General features: G+C 42.6%; 1 protein-coding gene across 1 annotated transcript in view; it reads right to left on the reverse strand.

Moving 5' to 3' along the window:
- The window catches only part of LOC135511631 (VPS10 domain-containing receptor SorCS3-like), a 67,989-nt gene that overhangs the window by 19,513 nt on the left and 27,454 nt on the right, over positions 1-21,022 (reverse strand). The window contains exons 3-10 of the mRNA XM_064933116.1: positions 13,279-13,372; positions 12,207-12,365; positions 11,910-11,983; positions 10,617-10,681; positions 9,935-10,053; positions 2,694-2,783; positions 1,671-1,850; positions 1,264-1,410 (exon numbers count right to left, since the gene is read on the reverse strand). Of these exons, the coding sequence (XP_064789188.1) occupies positions 1,264-1,410; positions 1,671-1,850; positions 2,694-2,783; positions 9,935-10,053; positions 10,617-10,681; positions 11,910-11,983; positions 12,207-12,365; positions 13,279-13,372 (928 nt within the window). The remainder of the gene's footprint in view (positions 1-1,263; positions 1,411-1,670; positions 1,851-2,693; positions 2,784-9,934; positions 10,054-10,616; positions 10,682-11,909; positions 11,984-12,206; positions 12,366-13,278; positions 13,373-21,022) is intronic.

The following is a 21,022-nucleotide window of genomic DNA, read 5'->3' on the forward strand; positions in this document are numbered from 1 at the left end:
CCAGGAGGTACAGTGGCAGACAGGCTCGTGGTCAGGCAGGCGGGTACAAAGTCCAGAAACAGGCGAGGGTCAAAAGCGGGAGGACTAGAAATAGGAGAATGCAAAAAGCAGGAGAATGGGGAAAATGCTGGTTGACTTGGAAACATACAAGACGAACTGGCACAGAGGGACAGGCGACACCTGGAGGGGGTGGAGACAATAACGAGGACAGATGACACTGATCAGGGTGTGACAATTATATACATTTTCCCTCTCAAATCCAATCAAATTTTATTGGTCACATACACATGGTTAGCAATGTTAATGCGAGTGTAGCGAAATGCCTGTGCAGGTAGCAGGTAAGGTGGAGGTGATATGATCCTCGACTTGTCTCTCAAAGCACATCATGATGACTGAAGTGAGTGCTACGGGGCGATTTATTTGCCTTCTTGAGTACAGGAACAATGGTGGCCATCTTGAAGCATGTGGGGACAGCAGACTGGCATAGGGAGCGATTGAATATGTCCGTAAAGACACCAGCCAGCTGGTCTGCGCATGCTCTGAGGACACGGCTCGGGATGCGGTCTGGGCCAACAGCCTTGTGAGGGTTAACACGTTTAAATGTCTTACTCACGTTGGCCACGGAGAAGGAGAGAGAGCCAGCAGTCCTTGGTAGCGGGCCGTGTCGGTGACTGTATTATCTTCAAAGCGGGCAAATAAGGTGTTTAGTTTGTCTGGAAGCAAGACGTCGGTGTCTGTGACATGGCTGCTTTTCTTTTTGTAGACTGTAATTGCCTGTAGACCCTGCCACATACGTCGCGTGTCTGAGCCATATTGTACATTCTTTTAGAAATGCATAATATGTGCATATTATGTTAACTCACTTTTCATATAAAAAAAGAATAGATTATTTAAATGAATATCAAACATTTCTAACACAGATCACCATGGGGCACTGTCTAACTGCCATTTATTGTAATGTAAACTTTCATTAGGGTGATCTATTTACAGTGATTAAGTTGTCAAATTGAAATATTTGAGGTTAATGTAGATTTTGAACCACATGATGGACTGGAATGTATTGAACTACAGGTCTAGGATGAGATTCCCCTACCAACCCTTTGCCTGACAATGTAGAAAAGTAAAAGGTAAAACTGATTAGAGACCAGGCATCTGCCATGAACAACTCTTACTATTAAATCAGCAAGCTTTCGGTGGGTTAAAACATCTGATGAATGAATACTTTAAGAAGCAGTATCATCCACCCCAATGACTTCAGCTCACCAGGATGCAGTGCAGACTGTTTCCAGCCACATCAGTGTTAGGGGCTTGCAGAAGGGCCCAGGTCTGACCCTTGTTATAGGTAATGAAAGTCTTCACTTCATGGTCCACCAATTTGTTGGCAAAAAATATGCCGTTTATTCCTTCTACCTAGAATGACAATAAGCCAAACAGATGAAACAAAAGAGATATCACATTGAGAAAGTGCATGTCATTAATTTAAACAACTTGGTTATGAAAAGTCATTGCACTATGCAAAACTACAGTGGAGATTTAATCAAACATAGGAAGTGTGCCTTCAGAGGTACCAAACAAACAGTACTTAACATAGTAATATGGTTTAACTAAGAGCGCCTCACAGAGGTCCTTCCACAGGGAGAGTGTCTTACATACACATACAGTAGATGTACCTTATACATGTCAACCAGTACATTTCCGTCTGGCTCTCTTCTGGTCCGGAGGTTCTCTAGAGACAGAGTGAAGTAGACCCCTGGAGAGTCTGAGATATACAGGCTGTAGGTGTCATTCTGGTTCCACTCCTGTACAGCCGCAAACACCTGCTTCTTATCTGTACTGATGATGTGCATGTCCTGTTTAGATGAGAGGGAGAGAGCTTGGAAGGGTGAATAGACAGGCGGGTAGATAGAGGCAAATTAAGAGTTTCATTCCAAAACACTATGCATACATTTTCAGAAATGTTAAATTAGCTTTTATTGTTGAAAGAAAATATGAATTGGTGTGTCTTTTCACTATCTCATCGTGGCATGGGGTTGTTCAATGACAAACATGCATTTGTAAAAAAAATCTAACTCTTGATTGGTTTCATTTCAGAGATACAAATAATCATGTTTCTTTGCTAAATTCTATATATCCACCTCACTAATAATATAGTATAGTAATATGAGATCTGTATGTAAAACATTTACATTTGAGTCATTTAGCAGATGCTCTTATCCAGAGTGACTTACAGTAACTCCATTCATCTTAAAATAGCTAGGTGAGACAACCACATATCACAGTGAAATTTACAGAATACGAACATTCAATTCCAGCTAAACAATGGATATATAGCATTTTGCAAAGAAATATAAAATCCTAGACGAGTATTTTATACACACACACGAACATACCCATAAGCTATAATTTCCAATAAAAAATAACCCACAAATATGAAAAATTAGCGGATATAGTGTTTTGAAAATAAACTCTTCAACTAGACAGTCATACAGATGAATGGAGCTAAATATAATGTAGAGCAATAGAGATAAATAACAAGTGAGAGAGTATCTGTCATCTGTGTGCTTCAAGATGAGCAGCTTTCTGTCTCCACAGACAGCAGTGTACCTCAGAGTGAGTAAAGGGAGGATTCAGAAATGAAAATGTCCTCAACCTGCTGCTGTATTTATTGCAAGGTGTATTAGTGCGATGCTTACCTTGGGAAGACAGTATTTGGGGAGTTGAATTTGTTTGAATGATTCCCTCATATAGGACACAAAGTAACTCGCCTGCCCTGACTTGGTAACCTGTAGAAGAAAAAAGGTCTTGCTTCAGTAGCTCTTGTGGGCGAGTAAGCACAATTCTCGCTTGTAAAGTTAATATTTGATTGAGTATATTAAAATCATCAATGTTTCAGGCATGCTGGCGTTCATTAGAATTAATCCATTTGAAATGTCACTGATTTAACACACCCATTTAATTTTACTCCACCTCGACTTAAAATCGTGGAAACACTGACTCACCCCACAGAAGAACTCTAGTCTTTTTCAGACCTACATCATTGGAATGAAACTACCTTCTGGAAGTCGAAAACTAGGTAAAACCTAAATCCAGTTCAGGTAGGTCGTTCATTACAATAATTAAAACAATTATAATGTGGAAATCAATTTCAAATTTAAAAAAATCATAATTTAGGGACTTGATGCTTCAACACATAGAAGGCAATACAAGTTTATACACCAACATCCAAATGACATACCACTGTATTTACAATTACCTTACAAATAGGCGTGTCCTCTAAATGTGTCTTAGATGTCCTGCTAGCACCTGTCACGCCTTGGTCTTAGTATTTTGTGTTTTCGTTAATTAGTTGGTCAGGCCAGGGTGTGACATGGGTTTATGTTGTTGTATTTCATAGTGGGTTTTTTGTAGTATTTGGGATTGCGGCTGAGTAGGGGGGTTGTATAGGCTTGGCTGTCTGAGGCGGTTCTCAATCAGAGTCAGGTGATTCTCGTTGTCTCTGATTGGGAACCGTATTTAGGTAGCCAGGGTTTCACTTTGTATTTCGTGGGTGATTGTTCCTGTCTCTGTGTTAGTGTTCACCAGATAGGCTGTATAGGTTTTTCACGTTCCGTTTGTTTTTTTTGTATTTCTAAGTTATTTCGTGTATCGTCATTTGTTCCATTAAAAACATGAGTAACCAACACGCTGCATTTCGGTCCGACTCTCTTTCGACAAACGAAGAACGTCGTTACAGAATCACCCACCACACACGGACCGAGCAGCGTGTTAACAGGCAGCTGGAGCAGCGAAGGGAGGACGTTATGGACAGCAGAGGCTTGGAGTATACGACGTGGGAAGAAATACACAGGTGGGCGGCCGACCCAGAGAGAGTGCCGGAGCCCGCCTGGGATTCGCTGGAGCAATGCGAAGAGGGCTATAGGAGAATGGAGTCGAAAAGAGTGACACGGCGGCACAGAGCGAAACCAGAAAATCAGCCCCAAAAATATCTTGGGGGGGGGGCTCAGAGGGAGAGAGGCTGAGTCAGGAGACAGACCTGAGCCAACTCTCCCGGTTTATCGTGAGGAGCCAAGGAGGAGACCAGAACCGGTGTTGGAGGTGAGCGAAGCAGAGACTGTGAAGGAGTTAATGGGGAAATTGGAGGAGAGAGTAATGAGGGAGTTGCTAGTTTGGTGCTTTAGGTATAAGATTCGTCCGACGGAGCGTGTCGGGGATTTAATGGCACCTGGGTCAGCGCTCCATACTAGTCCTGAGGTGCGTGTTAGTCGGCTGATGAAAAATGTGCCAGCCTCACGCACTAGGCCTCCTGTGTACCTACCTAGCCTTGCACGTCCTGTGCCAGTCCTGCTCTCAGGCTCTCCAGTACACCTTCACAGTCCAGTCTATCCTGTGCCACCTTCACACACCAGTCCTCCGATGGCAGCTCCCCGCACCAGGCTTCCTGTGCGTGTCCTCGATCCAGTACCACCAGTTCCAGTACCACGCCTTCAGTGCACCTCGCCTGTTCAGCGCAGCCAGCGCTTTCTCCCTCTCCAGCACTGCCGGAGCCTCCTGCCTGTTCGGAGCAGCTAGAGCTGCCAGTCTGCTTGGAGCAGCAAGAGCTGCCAGTCTGCATGGAGCTGCCAGTCTGCAAGGAGCTGCCAGTCTGCAAGGAGCTGCCAGTCTGCATGGAGCAGCTAGAGCTGCCAGTCTGCATGGAGCTGCCAGTCTGCAAGGAGCTGCCAGTCTGCAAGGAGCTGCCAGTCTGCAAGGAGCTGCAAGTCTGCAAGGAGCTGGCAGTCTGCAAGGAGCTGCCAGTCTGCATGGAGTTGCCAGTCTGCAAGGAGCTGCCAGTCTGCATGGAGTTGCCAGTCTGCATGGAGTTGCCAGTTTGCAAGGAGCTGCCAGTCTGCAAGGAGCTGCCAGTCTGCAAGGAGCTGCCAGTCTGCAAGGAGCTGCCAAAGCTGTTAGTCTGCATGGAACAGTCAGAGCTGTCAGTCTGCAAGAAGCCACCAGAGCTGTCAATCTGCATGGAGCAGCCAGAGCCGCCAGTCAGCATGGAGCAGCCAGAGCCATCAGTCAGCATGAAGCAGCCAGAGCCGTCAGTCTGCCAGGATCCGCCAGTCAACCAGACTCTTCCAGATCTGCCAGTCAGCCAGACTCTTCCAGATCTGCCAGTCAGCCAGACTCTTCCAGATCTGCCAGTCAGCCAGACTCTTCCAGATCTGCCAGTCAGCCAGACTCTTCCAGATCTGCCAGTCAGCCAGACTCTTCCAGATCTGCTAGTCAACCAGACTCTTCCAGATCCGCCAGTCAGCCAGGATCTGCCGGATTCAACTGTCTGGCTGGGCTTCATCTCAGTACTGGGCTTCCTCTCAGTACTGGGCTTTCTCTCAGTACTGGGCTTCCTCTCAGTCCCGGGCTGCCCCTCAGTCCCGAGCTGCCCCTCAGTCCCGAGCTGCCCCTCAGTCCCGAGCTGCCCCTCAGTCCCGAGCTTCCCCTCAGTCCCGAGCTGCCTCAGTCCCGAGCTGCCCCTCAGTCCCGAGCTGCTCCTCAGTTCAGTGGGGTTCTGGGTGAGGACTATTCGGCCATGGTCGGCGGCGAGGGTGGATCATCCCAGGACGCGAAGGGGAGGAACTATGACATTAATGGAGTGGGGTCCACGTCCCGAGCCGGAACCGCCACCATGGACAGACGCCCACCCGGACCCTCCCTATGGTTTTGAGGTGCGTCCGGGAGTCCGCACCTTAGGGGGGGGGGGGGTTCTGTCACGCCTTGGTCTTAGTATTTTGTGTTTTCGTTAATTAGTTGGTCAGGCCAGGGTGTGACATGGGTTTATGTTGTTGTATTTCATAGTGGGGTTTTTGTAGTATTTGGGATTGCGGCTGAGTAGGGGGGTTGTATAGGCTTGGATGCCTGAGGCGGTTCTCAATCAGAGTCAGGTGATTCTCGTTGTCTCTGATTGGGAACTGTATTTAGGTAGCCAGGGTTTCACTTTGTATTTCGTGGGTGATTGTTCCTGTCTCTGTGTTAGTGTTCACCAGACAGGCTGTATAGGTTTTTCACGTTCCGTTTGTTGTTGTTTTGTATTTATAAGTTATTTCGTGTATCGTCATTTGTTCCATTAAAAACATGAGTAACCAACACGCTGCATTTCGGTCCGACTCTCTTTCGACAAACGAAGAACGTCGTTACAGCACCAAACACACTACATTAGAACTTTTATTTATTTATTTTATTTGACCTTTATTTAACTAGGCAAGTCAGTTAAGAACAAATTCTTATTTTCAATAATGGCCTAGGAACAGTGGGTTAACTGCCTGTTCAGGGGCAGAATGACAGATTTGTACCTTGCCAGCTCAGGGGTTTGAAATTGCAACCATCCGGTTATGCTCTAACCACTAGCCTACGCTGCCGCCCCAAACGTCTGGATGACTGTGTGATCACGCTCTCCGTAGCCAATGTGAGTAAGACCTTTAAATAGGTCAACATTCATTAGGCCGCAGGGCCAGACGGATTACCAGGGCGTGTGCTCCGAGCAAGTGCTGGGCAAGTGTCTTCAATAACATTTTCAACCTCACCAAGTCTGTAATACCAACATGTTGTTTCAAGAAGACCACCATAGTCACTGTGACCAAGAACACCAAGGTAAACCTGCCTAAATGACTGCCGACCCGTAGCACTCACACCTGTAGCCATGAAGTGCTTTGAAAGGCTGGTCATGGCTCACATCAACACCATTATCCCAGAAACCCCAGACACACTCCAATTTGCATACCGCCCCAACAGATCAACAGATAAGGCAATTCTATTGCACTCCACACTGCCCTTTCACACATGGCAAAAAGGAACAACTATGTGAGAATGCTGTTCATTGACTGCATTTCAGTTTTCAACACCACAGTGCCCTCAAAGCTCATCACTAAGCTAAGGGCCCTGGGCCGTCCCCCAGGTGGTAAGGGTAGGTAACAGCACATCTGCCATGCTGATCCTAATGGGGGCCTCTCGGGGGTGCGTGCTCAGTCCCCTCCTGTACTCCCTGTTCATTCATAACTGCATGGCCAAGCACGACTCCAACACAATTATTAAGTTTGTCAATGATACAACAGTGGTAAGCCTGATCACTGACAATGATGAGACCTCTCCCTCAACGTGATCAAGACAAAGGAGAGGATCATGGACTACAGGAAAAGAAGGGCCGAGCACGCCCCCCATTTTCATCAACGGGGCTGTAGTGGAGCAGGTTAAGAACTTCAAGTTCCTTGGTGTCCACATGGTCCAAACACACCAAGACAGTTGTGAAGAGGGCATGACATTGGCTATTCCCCCCTCAGGAGACTGAAATGATTTGGCATGGGTCCTCAGATCCTCAAAAAAATTCTACAGCTGTACCACCTCAGACTACAAAGTGTTGTGCATAAGGCCCAGTACATCACTGGGTCCAAGCTTCCTGCCATCCAGGACCTCTATACCAGGCGGTGTCAGAGGAAGGCTTGAAGAATAGTCATAGTCGTAGAATGTTCTCTCTGCTACCGCACGGCAAGCGGTACCGAAGAGCCAAATCTAGGTCCAAAAGGCTTCTTAAAAACCTCTTAAGGATCGTACCCTTTCTTAAATTTTCGCCTAAAATGACATACCCAAATCTAACTGCCTGTAGCTCAGGACCTGAAGCAAGGATATGCATATTCTTGATACCATTTGAAAGAAAACACATTGAAGTTTGTGGAAATGTTAAATTAATATTAGAGAATATAACACATCAGATCTGGTAAAAGATAATACAAACAGAAAAATGTTTAATTATATATATATATATATATTTAAATTTTACCCCCTTTTCCCCCAAATTTCATGGTATCCAATTGTTAGTAGTTACTATCTTGTACATAACTATAGAGAACAAACAAAATACAAAATGTAAGTTTATACACTCCCAGGAATGTCATACATGATGGATCATTAGCTTATATACTAACTTTAACACATCTAGATGGCCGGGTGGGGTGGGTGTCGAGCCATAGACAGCGGGGGTTCAAACTGTAGAACCCAGTTCCTACATTTTAATATGGAAATGAATTTTATCAAAACAAAACTATGCTACATGTCATATCTAGGACCCTCATGATGACAAATCAGAGCAAGATTACTGAATGTAAATATATTATTTACCTTCAGAGGTGAATGTATCAAACCAGTTGCCGTGATAAGTTTGTTGTTGTTATGCACTCTCCTCAAACAATAGCATGGTATTTATTCACTATAGAAGCTACTGTAAATTGGACAGTGCAGTTAGATTAACAAGAATGTAAGCTTACTGCCCATATAAGACACGTCTATGCCCTGGAAAGTTTTCTATTACTTACAGCTGTCATGCTAATCCCATTAGCACACATTAGCTCAACTGTCATAGGGACACCCATCCTGTAGAGGTTATTAATTAACAGCTTCTACACCCAAGCCATAAGATCCCCGAACAGCTAACCAGACTATTTGCATTGACCCCCCCGTCATAGGGACACCCATCCTGTAGAGATGAACAGCTGCTACACCCAAGCCATAAGACTCCTGAACAGGTAACCAAATGGCTAGCCGGACAAAATGGCTCAAATGGAATAATCTAATCTATCAATGAACCGCATTCTCCCAGGGCAGATTTCTGAGGATGTTGTACTTGGCTGTTCCATCTCTCCCAAGAGACATTCGGGGGGTGTTGAAGACTGCTTATTTTGTTGTAGCCCAATCGATAACCTCATTACTCTTTGTCAAGTTAAATCCAACTGCCCCAAGCAATGAAAGTCACTAGAAAGTAATCTGTACTGCCTCAGTTACCTGCAACGAGTCAGCTGTGACCAACTGGGCTATTTTCAACAAAATCTATGAGGCTGGGGTTAGTTCCATCTCAGCTCCAATTCGATTCAGGCATTGTATTGGATAATTATTTATGACCCAGACAGTTACTAATTATTTAGAATACTTAGTTCATTAAATAATATTTTCAATTAAATCCATGAATTGAAAGAGTTGAAACAAATTGTCTCACCACCGTACAACCCTACCGTTTATCTTCATACTCACAAAGATGATTTTTACAGGCAAGTTGCAGCATTCACCATAAACACCCCATCACATATCTGTCTCATTACAAACTAAAAGGGAACATTTGCTGAAAACTTATTGTATGTCTTTTAAGTCTCAGCAAACAATTTCAACATCATATTATTAAATAATGTCACACCATAATTGAACCTGAACCCTAATTAGCACTGCAAAACTGTTTAAATTGATGAACAGCAACGCTGACAAAGAAAGACAGACAGCTTTAAATGGAAATCGATGGCAACAGGAGAGAGTGATAATTAAATCAGTAATAATGATACACAATGCCTAACGCCAGCCAACTTCATGTCATCCTTGTTGGCAATAATGACAGCAAACTCCATACAAATTCCCTGCCCGATTACAAGAAAAGCCTTCGGCAGACGTGATAACATTTTTCAGTCGACAGAAAATCCTTCAACATCATAGGCAGCTTGGACAACAGAAAATCCTTCAACATCATAGGCAGCTTGGACAACAGAAAATCCTTCAACATCATAGGCAGCTTGGACAACAGAAAATTCTTCAACATCATAGGCAGCTTGGACAACAGAAAATCCTTCAACATCATAGGCAGCTTGGACAACAGAAAATCCTTCAACATCATAGGCAGCTTGGACAACAGAAAATCCTTCAACATTATAGGCAGCTTGGACAACAGAAAATCCTTCAACATCATAGGCAGCTTGGACAACAGAAAATCAAGACGTAAGTGCAGCAGGTGTTTGGAAGGAATGTCATTTTGTAGACTTCAGTGTTACATCACAGATTGGATGCGGTAGAAGAACAGTTCACAGAAACACGGAAGCCTTTTGTGAACACTTAAAATACACTGGAGTAAATATTTAGATACGCTACACACCTGAACGAACACATAGTTGTCCTGAACAACCAGAGAATTTTGGTCTATGTGTCCCGGGAACAGGTACTGTCTGTTTGATTCTGTGCATCGTTGAGCTCGGCACGTAACATACTGAGCACCTAACACAGAAGAGATCTAGATTAGTTGTCAGTAACAATCTTAGAACAACCAACCAATGAAGAAAAATCACAAGTTAATGGACTTCTGACTGTCTTTAGTGGGCACTAAAACTTTCTACACCTATTCTCAATTTTGCAGGGACAAGATAAAAATAGCATTCCTCTTGCACTGAGAGAATCAATGAAACAAAAACAAAAAACATGATGACAATTCAATCATTCTCTCTCATATCACATAAGTAATAGTATTTTGTCCCACCAAGGAATCCTGGTAATTGGTTTCATTGAATAAAGTCTATATTGTTAATATTTTTTTTATAGAATTGAGGTTCTGATATGGGGCACAAGGGACTGATTAAAGTGGAAATACATCTATCAATCTATTATATAAAGCTCTATATTTGTCAAGATACTCATATTCTGCCCTACAGTGCCTCTGGTTCCTATCCTGCAGACAGGAATGAGCCTTATCTTTTGAGTGACCTCGCTCTAAATAAGAGGCAAGGGATTCATGGGGTCCTGCTACTGCGGGGGAGCGTGGCCAGCTACAGAGCAGCACTCACGTCCTTTGGCGATGTGGGTCTCCATGTGGACCATATCTGCCTCTCTGTCCAGTCCTGTTTGTGCCCTGCAACATAGGAGAGAGAAGTGGAGGAAAAAGAGAACGAGGAGGAGAATGAGAAAGGGGAAGAGGAGAACAACAATTCAGAGGAAGAAGAGGGTGGAAAGAAGAATATGGTGAAGAGGAGGAAGATGTGTATAATGGGGAAGATGCGAAGAAAGAGGAGCAATTTAGACGCAGGGGGATCGCTATGAGAGAACAGTGGCAGCCCGTGATGGACAGCCTTACTGTGTGCTTCCCTTTACAGCACAGACAACACATTTCCATTTCCATCCAATTTGTGCCAGCCTCAGCAATTAATCGTAATTTGTGATAACGTAAAGAAAGGGAGACAGAGACTGGTAAGTCTCCACACTACACAATTATTTAGGTTTGTGGTCTTCTTTCTTTCTCTCATCAATCATTTGTAATATGACATTAAGGCAAGGTAAAAATCTGTTATATGGTACAATTCTATAAACATTATATAGATGCAAAAGCATTTAATGCAGGCAGTAAATACAAGCAGTTAAACATTTCATATGTAAAATCATAAATTGTCCAAGCATATTATAGTCTTGTGTGGTTTGCCATTACTCCCCACATGCTGTCCTTATTCATCAATGGTTTTGCTGTTCCTGTAGGGTGTGCTCCAAACAATGTCCTTTCTTTCTCAGCTTGAGAGGCACTTAGGTTTGACACACAACATGACAGAGCGGGATAAACTGCATCACATCAATATTCACTGCCTTGTGTCCGTGCACTTGAGACTACAGAATGACAAGAGCAAAAACAACATGTCAGACTTGGGCTTTAGAAAGAGTAGCCCAATATTCCTGGCTACGTGATATGGGTTGAAGTGCATTAGGCCAACACGTTATGGTTGGTTGTCAAAATCTTTCAAGACCTGTTTTGACATACTCTAGTAAATCCATCTGACAGAGTTGAGTAGGGATCCATACATAAAATCCATCTTAATAACAAAATAAATAGATTTGACCGCACACTGGACTTGGTCATTTGGTATGTGGTTGTTTCTTCACCATTCCGGGGCTATAAGACAATGGGCTTTACATACATCAGAAGTGTCAAGATAGCTGCAAGATAGCATTTCCAATTTGCATATGAGATTCTATATAAGACACAAATGCTAATATTCTCTCTCATATTCCTTAGATTTACGATAAATAGATTATAGAACAGTGTTTCTAAATTTATAATGACAAACACGGGCTGGAATGAAATCATACTGTACCAGAAGAACCGTCCAGGAGTCACATTCTCACTAACCAACTGCCATTTTCTTCCAAAGTCCATTGTGCTGTACACCTGGTAATACATGAATGGGATCAAACATGAATGGAATATGCAACATTTCACATCAAGTTTGTACATTCAACCTTTATGATTGTAATGCAAAACAGTTTATGAAAGAACAAAATACAAAAACAGAATTGTTCAATACTTTAGCAGAATCTTTCAACTTTGGACTTATTTCAACTTGAAATACTTATTTTCCATTCAATATTGAAATAAAAGTCCTGCTGCTTACCTTGTTGTCAGGACTGCTAGCCAGCAGCCAGTTTTCCTGTGTTGGATGAAACAGCAGACCGTCCATGTAGAAGTTAATGGGATGCTTCTCGAAGCTGGCACCTTCATCTGAGCTGATGAGTACACTGTGTTCCAGCTCTGGGTCGCTAAGCATCATTATCTAAAGTACAGAAGGGGAGAGATATGAGGGGGAGAGGGAGAGAGAGAGAGTATAGTTCATTGTGTTCAATGGAGGATATGATTGCATGTCATTGTACAACATTATGAATAAACAGCAGTATAAATGCATTGTTTATGAAAGCAAAAGCGACATGATGTACCAAAATCATTAGTCAATAATAAGCTGACCAACAGAACAGGTTTTGGTAAAATATCTTAGTGGTTTTTAGTACGGTAGTGAGGTAGTTATTTATTGTGGGCTTGAAGTGAGTGGGGTACTGTAGTAAGTGAGTGGGGTACTGTAGTAAGTGAGTGTGGGGTATAGTGGAGTAGTTAGTGAGTGTAGGGTAGTTAGTCATCAGAAATGTTGCAGAAATCTTTATGAACTGGTGTCTGGGTAGGATTGTCGAATGACACTAAACTCTAATAAAAAAAAGGGTTATGTAAAACCCAAAAGAGTTCAACTCTCCCCATAGGAGAACACTTTGAAGAAACCTTTTTGGTTCCATGTAGCACCCTCTGTGGAAAGGGTTCTACAGTACATGGAACCCAAAAGGGTTCTACCTGGAAACAAAAATGGTTCTTCAAAGTGTTCTCCTATGGGGACAGCCGAAGAACTCTTTTAGGTTCTAGATAGCACCTTTTTGTAGGAAATACCTTGGGTATTCTGAATTCATCAATGCGAATATACCAAGATTGACAATGTTCAGAACCAAGATGGAACGGTTGGGTGCTGATAATAAAAATTGAAACATTCTTTGGAGTCCTGCTCCCTCTAACTGGAGTTAACATCATTCCAGAAACTAGTCTTAACTCAACAATACACTACACGCACTAAACAATACACATCCTGGATAAACACGTAATACTCTGCTTGTCACTGGAGTCCTTTATCATGGAGATGTTAAACAAACCTTTCTCTTGTTGGTTGGGCAGACGTAGAGGCAAGCCAAGGTTGACCCAACCTTATTATTCAGTTTAATATAAGTGCTTCCATAGTCCACTGATCTGTGAACAGTAGAGAAGACCATGTAAGGACAACTTTATATGTTTTTCTGTATTGACGTGGCCGGAGTAGGTCTAATACTCAGATATCTACGTGCATAGCCTGTGGTTTAGTGGTAACGCACCTGGCTGCTCTAACCACATTCTCCACCCATCAGAGACCAGGGTTAAATCCCTTCATTCTTCCTTCTGACTGTCTCTCTAACTTACCTGATTCATTACTGTCTCGATAAAGTTCAAAACAATATGTAACGAGAGTCTCATTACATTACATTCATATAATGACATTTTCAGAATTTAGTTCAAGTCTGTTTTACCTCAACTTGGTGAAATAATTGTGTTATGTTTGGTCCTTTATTAAACTGGATGAGTGTAAATTTGACCTAAATCCCTGGAGAACTTTATTTAAGCTTCTATGTCCACAGTAGGCTGTGCTGAATTGCCCTCCAGAAACAAAGAAATGAGAGACAAAAGACATTTGCTTCTCTGAATGTTCTCTGTCCCTTAGCTAAGACTTCCTGTGTTGTTCGATGACAAGGGTAAATACAGTGGCTTGCAAAAGCATTCACCCCCTTGGCATTTTTCCTATTTTGTTGCCTTACAACCTGGAATTAAAATGGATTTTCTCAGGGGTAGTATCATTTGATTTACACAACATGCCTACCACTTTGAAGATACAAAATATTTTTTATTGTGAAATAAACAAGAAATAAGAGAAAAAACGGAGAACGTGAGCGTGCATGACTATTCACCCCTCTGAAGTCAATATTTTGTAGAGCCACCTTTTGCAGCAATTACAGCTGCAAGTCTATTGGGGTATGTCTCTATAAGCTTGGCACATATAGCCACTGGGATTTTTGCCCATTCTTCAAGGCCAAACTGCTCCAGCTCCTTCAAGTTGGATGGGTTACGCTGGTGTACAGCAATCTTTAAATCATACCACAGATTCTTAATTGGATTGAGGTCTGGGCTTTGACTAGGCCATTCCAAGACATTTAAATGTTTCCCCTTAAACCATTCAAGTGTTGCTTTAGCAGTATGCTTAGGGTCATTGTCCTGCTGGAAGGTGAACCCCCGTCCCAGTCTCAAATCTCTGGAAGACTGAAACAGGTTTCCCATCAAGAATTTCCCTGTATTTAGCACCATACCCCATTCCTTCAATTCTGACCAGTTTCCCAGCCCCAGCCAATTAAAAATATCCCCAATGCATGATGCTGCCACCACCATGCTTAATTTCTTTGTGGGGATGGTGTTCTCGGGGTAATGAGAGGTGTTGGGTTTGCGATAGAAATAGCATTTTGCTTGTTGGCCAAAAAGCTCAATTGTAGTCTCATCTGACCAGAGTACCTTCTTCCATATGTTTAGGGAACCTCCCATGTGCCTTTTGGCAAACACCAAACATGTTGCTTAATTTTCCTTTAAGCAATGGCTTTTTTTCTGTTCACTTTTCTGTAAAGCCCAGCCCTGTGGAGTGTACGGTTTAAAGTGGTCCTATTGACAGATACTCCAATCTCCGCTGTGGAGCCTTGTAGCTCCTTCAGGGTTATCTTTGGTCTTTCTTGCTTCTCTGATTAATGCCCTCCTTGCCTGGTCTGAGAGTTTTGGTGGGTGGCCCTCTCATGGCAGGTTTGTTGTGGTGCCATATTCTTTCCATTTTTTAATAATGGATTTAATGGTGCTCCGTGGGATGTTCAAAGTTTCAGATATTTTTTAAATAATCCAACCCTGTTCTGTACTTCTCCACAACTTTGTCCCTGACCTGTTTGGAGAGCTCCTTGGTCTTCATGGTGCCGCTTGCTTGGTGGTGCCCCTTGCGTAGTGGTGTTTCAGACTCTGGGGGCATTCAGAACAGGTGTATATATACTGAGATCATGTGACAGATCATGTGACACATATTGCACACAGGTGGAATAATTATGTGACTTCTGAAGGTAATTGGTTCCACAATAACTTATTTAGGGGCTTCATAGCAAAGGGGGTGCATACATACGCACACACCACTTTTCTGTTTTAAATGTTTTTCTAATTTTTTAAACAAGTTAATTTTTTCATTTCACTTCATAAATTCAAACTATTTTGTGTATGTCCATTACATTAAATCCAAATAAAAATTCATTTAAAATACAGGTTGTAATACAAAAAAAAATTAGGAAAAACGCCAAGGGGGATGAATAATTTTGCAAGGCACTGTATACAATATCTTCCTCCCTTTCTATTCTTCAGTGGTGTAAAGTACTTAGGTAAAAAGTGCTACTTAAGTAGCTTTTTGGGGTATCTGTACTTTACTATTTATATTTTATACTTCACTACATTCCTAAAGAATATGTACCTTTTACTCCATACCTTTTCCCTGACACAAAACTACTCGTTACATTTCGAATGCTTAGCGGGACAGGAAAATTGTCTAATACATACACTTATCAAGAGATTATCCATGGCTATTCCTACTGCCTCTGATTTAGGGGACTCGCTAAACACATGCTTTGTTTGTAAATTATGTCTCAGTTGGACATGCCCTTGGCTATCCGTAAATAAAAATAGAAAATGTGGCCATCTGCTTTGCTTAATTTAAGGTATTTGAACTGATTTATACTTATATTTATACTTTTACTTTTGATAAGTTAATTGTTTTATTTATTTAAAGTTAATTTTTGCAATTACACTTACGTTTGATACCTAAGTATATTTAAAATCAAATATTTTTAGACTGTATTTTACTGGGTGACTTTCACTTGAGTCATTTTCTATTGAATTATCTTAACTTTTTTATTTTATTTATTTAACCAGGCAAGTCAGTTAAGAACAAATTCTTATTTTCAATGACGACCTAGGAACACTGGGTTAACTGCCTGTTCAGGGGCAGAACGACAGATTTGTACCTTGTCAGCTCGGGGGTTTGAACTTGCAACCTTCCGGTTACTAGTACAACTCTCTAACCACGGCTACCCTGCCGCCCCTCAAGTATGACAGTTGGGTACTTTTTACACCACTACTATTCTTCATGGGTCTATTACTACTCAAACACACAACCCACTCGTCTCTCAGTTCTACCTGGGCGCCTCCAAATAAAACTCCATTGCATAATTGGATAGATACCCAGAGTTGGCTATCACTACTTGTGCATTAAGCTGCATCATTTCATTTGCCTTTGACATTGTTTGCAAAGGTTTCCTCCTCAACATTTTTTAGCTTCTCATTTCGGTTGACAAATCCCCTCAAATGTAGCTGGAAAGACGTCACAAATGAAGTTATTACAGTGACACGTTCCTTCCCTAAGGGAAGCAGTCATTACTTTGAAACACACAGGAGATGTTTTTCGTGATGCACCAATTGATCTTCTTATTGCATTTTGCAATCAAGAGTACCCCGGGGTTATATAAATAAATAATGTATCTTATTATTGCAGAGATCCTTTACTCCGTTTCTTTTCATAAAATTCAACTGCTTTCCTTTTTTAATATCATACTAAGTGTATTGCCGCACCACCTGAGGTACACTCTAATTTACTGTTGTTGCTATTGTTAACCAGACACCTTGATGATGGAAGACCGTCTGTACACAATATGGGATTTCAAAATGTGTCAAGTCAGGTGTAAATCTTACCGGCGCCTTTAGTGAAACATAAATTAATTTGAGTCTCTCTGCTTGGTGAACTGATGGTCTTTATGTCAGGTGTAATTCAAAACTACATTTGTTTCTTGTGGGCTTGGAAAAAGGTGAGCGAAAAAAAACAAGAGACATTATCAGTCTCTGTATAATCCTAAATTAATTATATTCTTATTTATTATGTGACAGCATACTGTACAGTAACTCACCATACGATATAAAATTAATGGGATTGTTAGTCCTACAGTTGTGGCATGTAAAAAAATATAAACCAAGATGGTGTAGCAGTCAGACGTTTTAATCTTCATCTTGTTGTGTCCCGTGTATATCTTTTTTCCCTCGTATATATGTTCATATATATTTTTTATATATTTAACCTCAATTTCAACATACTCTCCTTCAACCCACCTCACCCAATGTGGTATGGATCTGCTATTTTCTATACTTTAGAACCGGAACCCCCAACAGAAGCTAGCCAGCTAACTAGCTAGTAGTCAGTTAGCCACTGCTAGCGGTCATCAGCAAACCTCAGCCCGGACAACTCCTGAAAGTCCGCACAGCGCGATTCAACCCATAGCATATTGGACTGCTTTTTCTCTACATCTCCGGATTCCTACAGCAAGCTCTGAACCTTTTCACCTGGATCATCACAGCTAGCTAGCTGCTATCCAAGTGGCTACTCCTGGCGTCTCTGTCCCAAAGCAAGCACCAGATAGCCTGGAGCTAGCCTCGTGCAAGGACCATCTTCCGGCTAGCTGAAGAGGTCCATCAGCCACTTCTTGGGCTGCAATACCTATTTTGCAAATTGGCCTGGACCCCTTTTACTGCCGACACAGAGCCCTGCCGTTCCATCATGACTGATCGACCAACGTAATCTACCCGAGGGGGTTTCAACAGGATCCTCCATCGCGATGTCCCCTGAAGGCCCATCTGCTAGCCTGCTAGCAGTGGCCTGTTAGCTTTCTAGAGCATATCGGACTGTTTGATTTCTCTCTACCACTTCTCCACATCCCTACCACAAGCTCTGAACCTTTACACTGGATCATCGCAGCTAGCTAGCTGCTATCCGAGTGGCTACTCCTGGCTAACATACTTGCCCTGAAGCAAGCACCAGTTAGCCTGTAGCTAGTCCTGAGCTAGGGCCACCTGCTGGTTAGTTGAAGAGGTCCATCAGCCAATTTCTTGGGCTACAATACCTATTTTGCCAATTGGCCTGGACCCTTTTACAGCCCTGCCGATCCATCACGACTAGTCTGCCGACGAACCGTCTGGAGGGCTTCAACAGACTCATCAGTCACAACGTCCCCTAAGGCCCTTCTGCTAGCCTGGCCCGCTAGCTGTCTGAATCACCGTGTCTCCAGCTCACCTAGCTACTCACTGGACCATATGATCACTCGGCTACGCATGCCTCTCCCTAATGTCAAAATGCCTTGTCCATTGCTGTTTTGATTAGTGATTATTGTCTCATTTCATTGAGCCCTGCTTAATATGCCTCAGGTAGCCCTTTTGTTCCAACTCCCACACATGCGGTGACATCACCTGGTTTAAAGGGTGTCTCTAGAGACAAAACCTCTCTCATCGTCACTCAATGGCTAGGTTTACCTCCACTGTACTCACATCCTACCATACCCTTGTTTGTACATTATGCCTTGAATCTATTCTTCCGCGCCCAGAAACCTGCTCCTTTTACTCTCTGTTTCGAATGCACTAGACGACCAGTTCTTATAGCCTTTAGCTGTATCCTTATCCTACTCCTCCTCTGGTGATGTAGAGGTTAATCCAGGCTCTGCAGTGCCTAGCTCGACTCCCATTTCCCAGGCACTCTCATTTGTTGACTTCTGTAACCGTAAAAACCTTGGCTTCATGCATGTTAACATTAGAAGCCTCCTCCCCAAGTTAGTTCTATTTACTGCTTTAGCACACTCCATCAACTTGGATGTCCTAGCCGTGTCTGAATCCTGGCTTAGGGAGGCCACCAAATATCCTGAAATTTCCATCCCTAACTATAACATTTTCTGACAAGATAGATCTGCCAAATGGGGTGGAGTTGCAATCTACTGCAGAGATAGCCTGCAGAGTTCTGTCATACTATCCTGGTCTATGCCCAAACAATTCGAGCTTCTACTATTAAAAATCCACCTTTCCAGAAACAAGTCTCTCACTGTTGCCGCTTGTTATAGATCACCCTCAGCACCCAGCTGTGCCCTGGACACCATATGTGAATTGATTGCCTGTAGCACAAACTCCAAAAAGTTCTGGAACACTGTTAAGTCCGTGGAGAATAAGGCACCTCCTCCCTGCTGCACACTGCACTGAGGCTAGGAAACATTGTTACCACTGATAAATCCATGATTATTGAGTATTTTTCTACGTCTGGCCATGCTTTCACCTGGTTACGCCTACCCCGGTCAACAGCTCGGCACCCCCCATAGCAATTTGCCCAAGCCTCCCCATTTCTCCTTCACCCAAATAGCTGATGTTATGAAAGAGCTGCAAAATCTGGACCCCTAAAAATCAGCTGGGCTAGACAATCTGGACCCTCTCTTTCTAAAATTATCCGCCGCAATTGTTGCTACCACTAAAACTAGCCTGTTCAACCTCTTTCGAATCGTCTGAGCTCTCCAAAGATTGAAAAGCTGCCGCGGTGATCACCCTCTTCAAAGGGGGAGACACTCTAGACCCAAACTCCACGTATTCTAAATCAGAACCATCCAGAGTAGTGAAGCTAGACAGGCGGGCAGGTGCGGGCAGCGATCATGAACATGTACATGTTGTTCCGTTGGCTCTAGGATGCCCGCAAGCATAACAAGACTTGTCGGAGGGTAGCCCGGTACCAGTTAAAAAAATGAATGGATGTAGTCTAGTGGCCAATTTTCTTATGTTAAATATGGGTAATTTAAAAAAAGATGAATTTCCTGATATTTCTTAGATATAGGACAGACACTTTAAAATGGTTCATATCATGTTTTTCCATGTATGAATCTGTTATTCAATGTGTTGCTATGGGTTAATAGCAGTAAAGCCAAATTCAATATGGTACTAACATTCCAAATCATACAGCCAAATAATCCTTGGTATGACCATCTTAAAACAATGGTAATTAGCTAATTGTTAGAAGACTGTTGCTGACAGAGAAGGTATGTATTCATTTTTATAATATATTATGTATAGTAAGTCTTTGTGATTGAATAGCCCAGTTAATCATTACATGACTTTTAACACATTATCTCTATGTTTTGCTCAGTCTGGTAGTAAACCAGAACTATCAGAGGCAGAGGATCTCTTTTGGCTGCTGGTGACAGTAAGTTGTTCTTCTACATCATAATAATTATATGTCTGCATAGGATTTTGTCTTCATTTTGTCATGCTTATTTCTAAATATTAACTCATATTAACTCGTTTTTTCTTCTTCCCTGGAACCAGTCATACAACATCCTTTACAGTACAGGCAGTAGGTGGCCCAGGCGTTGGACCTGTAGCCGAAAGATAGGTGGCTGGTTAGAATCCCGGACCGGGCGCTGGAAGAAATTGTCAGAATTGATCTGATAATTGGAGGGCTGCTGGGTTCACATCCTCTAAATATCCCCCTACAGTTGGACCCCTGAGGAAGGCCCTTAACCCCACAACATGCTCTCCAGCCAGGGGTGCTGCACTGCAGCTTAAACCTGTGCTCATCCCAAATGTATGTGTGAGGTCTGCTGTTTTTTTTTGGGGGGGGTGGGGGGGGAGTCGGGGGGTTGAGAACAGAGCAGAAGCCACATTTTTGTTTTTAGCTGTAACTAATGGATGAAGTTGTATTGTATGCCAGCCAGTGTTCTCCCTATCGCCCACTATCTTACAAAAACACAGATATTAAACTGCTTTCTAAAATGTTTTCTGCGTTCGACAAGACAGAGGGTTTGTTAAAAAAAATGTATCCTCAGATAACCTCAGACAACTATTATGCAGTATCTTAAATGCAGTATCTTAAATTCTTCATTAGAAACAACAGCTCCTTAGGCTGTATTATGTCTAAAAGCATTTGATAGACTAGAATGGTCATATCTC

Source organism: Oncorhynchus masou, chromosome 24 (assembly GCF_036934945.1).
Source record: "Oncorhynchus masou masou isolate Uvic2021 chromosome 24, UVic_Omas_1.1, whole genome shotgun sequence".
Taxonomy (NCBI): Eukaryota; Metazoa; Chordata; class Actinopteri; order Salmoniformes; family Salmonidae; genus Oncorhynchus; species Oncorhynchus masou.